We start from the raw sequence: 1,850 nt of genomic DNA, 5'->3' as shown, positions 1-1,850 counted from the left end.
GTAGACTTCCCCAACATTGGCTCAATAAGTAATTGTTGAATAAGTAATTGCTCCTGAATATTACTTCACAAAACAATCTACTACAACAATGGCATCAGAGTACTGTATTTACAGTATAAGTCTTTCTAAAAGTATTAGTGTTCCAGATGTAGTGTTATGGTACCACACTCATTGCATGCGTCTCTCGTTATCTTGTTTAGCATATGTATTCATAAATTATTATTAAAAACACTAATTTTTGAGAAGGTTGCACAGAGAAGTATTTATTATACAAGTCCCATTTAAAGGTACAATTGTTTCAGGTTTCTTATTTTACAAGATTTTACTTAATATATCATTATTTTAAGAAACTACATTAATGTATTTGTTCATTTTACCCTCCCTAGTTTAAGTCATCATTGACTCAGAAATATAGTACAGTAATAGTCTTTTTTGTATCTGCAAGCCATGCATTCAGATTTATGCATTTATGTTTCTTGCAGCTAACCTAATAGCAATTGTGATCCTGTCCAGAAGAAGGTGTGGTTTATCCAAGTGTATCACACGGTACCTGCTGTCCATGGCAGTGACAGATCTCCTTGTAGTCATCATTGCAGTCATATTGCATCGGATCCGTGGCATTTATTTCCCAGTTAGCTTTCTGACGACCACTCCAGGCTGTAGTGCTAGTGCTGCTCTAAATTATGCAGCCAGAGACAGCTCAGTTTGGTTAACAGTCACTTTTACCTTCGATAGATGTGTGGCTATTTGCTGCCAGAAGCTGAAAACTAAATATTGCACTGAGAAAACAGCAGCTGTGGTTATAGCAACAGTTTGTTCTTTGAGCTGCATTAAACACATCCCCACTTACTTCATATATGAACCAGTCTACATAATAGATAATGTGCCGTGGTTTTGCAGCATAAAGTTATCATTTTACACATCACCTGGTTGGGCAGCATTTGATTGGTTGGACCGTATTCTAACCCCTTGTGTCCCTTTTGTTCTGATCCTTTTGCTCAATATGCTGACAATCAGACATGTTCTAATGGCTAATAAAGCACGCAAGAGATTTCAACACCACTGCAATGGATCAAATCAGAGTGACTCAGAGATGGAGAACCGGAAAAAATCCATTATTTTACTATTGTCTATATCAGGCAGCTTTGTTGCCTTATGGATGGCCTATGTTATAAATATGTTTTATGTGCGATTGACAAAGGGCAGTTATTTCGAAGGCTCTAATAATACTGATCAAAGATTCATTCTGCAGGAAAGTGGATACATGCTGCAACTTTTTAGTTGTTGCACCAATACATGCATTTATGCAGTAACACAAAGTAAATTCAGGAAAGAATTAAATAATGCGGTTAAATACCCATTTAAACTATTTTTTAAATTCTGGAAATAACTGAGCTCGTTTATTAAAACAGATGGAAGAGAGTTAACCCTTTGCTTATTCCGTCCTCATCTTCTTATTGTTTTTCTGTCTTGTGACCGCCCCTCATAAGTTCTCTACTAATTCATTCTATTTTGTTACATTCTCTCTCACGCTAACCCATTGCTCCACCTCTCAGAGCCAAATGATTCTTCACAAATTTCGGGCAGCTGTCTCTGGATTCTGGAATTGTGCTTTGAATTGATAAATTATAAAGGCCATTCCACTATCAATGATAAGGAGAAGAAAAGCAAGCTAGCAATGGGAAGAGATTGCTGGGCCCCTTACTGAGATATTTGTTTCATCAACGGCTGGAAGACTGGATGTTGGCTATGTGGTGCCATTATTTAAGAAAGGCTGTAAGGAAAAGCTGGGGACCTATAGACTGGTCAGCCTTATGTCTGTGGTGGGTAAGTTGTTGGGAAGATTCTGA

The 1,850-nt window shown here is 37.4% G+C and overlaps 1 protein-coding gene across 1 annotated transcript; it reads left to right on the top strand.

Annotated features, from left to right (window-relative positions):
- Nucleotides 1–487: 487 nt before the first annotated feature.
- Nucleotides 488–1,390, top strand: LOC125487651. The gene has a single exon (XM_048619607.1). The coding sequence runs from the start codon at nt 560–562 to the stop codon at nt 1,388–1,390; it is 831 nt and encodes a 276-aa protein (XP_048475564.1). The 5' UTR covers nt 488–559.
- Nucleotides 1,391–1,850: the final 460 nt, after the last annotated feature.

The sequence above is a fragment of the Rhincodon typus genome, chromosome 43, assembly GCF_021869965.1.
Source record: "Rhincodon typus isolate 14 chromosome 43, sRhiTyp1.1, whole genome shotgun sequence".
NCBI lineage: Eukaryota > Metazoa > Chordata > Chondrichthyes > Orectolobiformes > Rhincodontidae > Rhincodon > Rhincodon typus.
This window is presented reverse-complemented; position numbering and strand designations above follow the sequence as displayed.

What these genes read in the sequence shown, in the direction of transcription:
- LOC125487651 (XM_048619607.1), top strand. Translation starts at nt 560, where the DNA reads ATGGCAGTGACAGATCTCCTTGTAGTCATCATTGCAGTCATATTGCAT.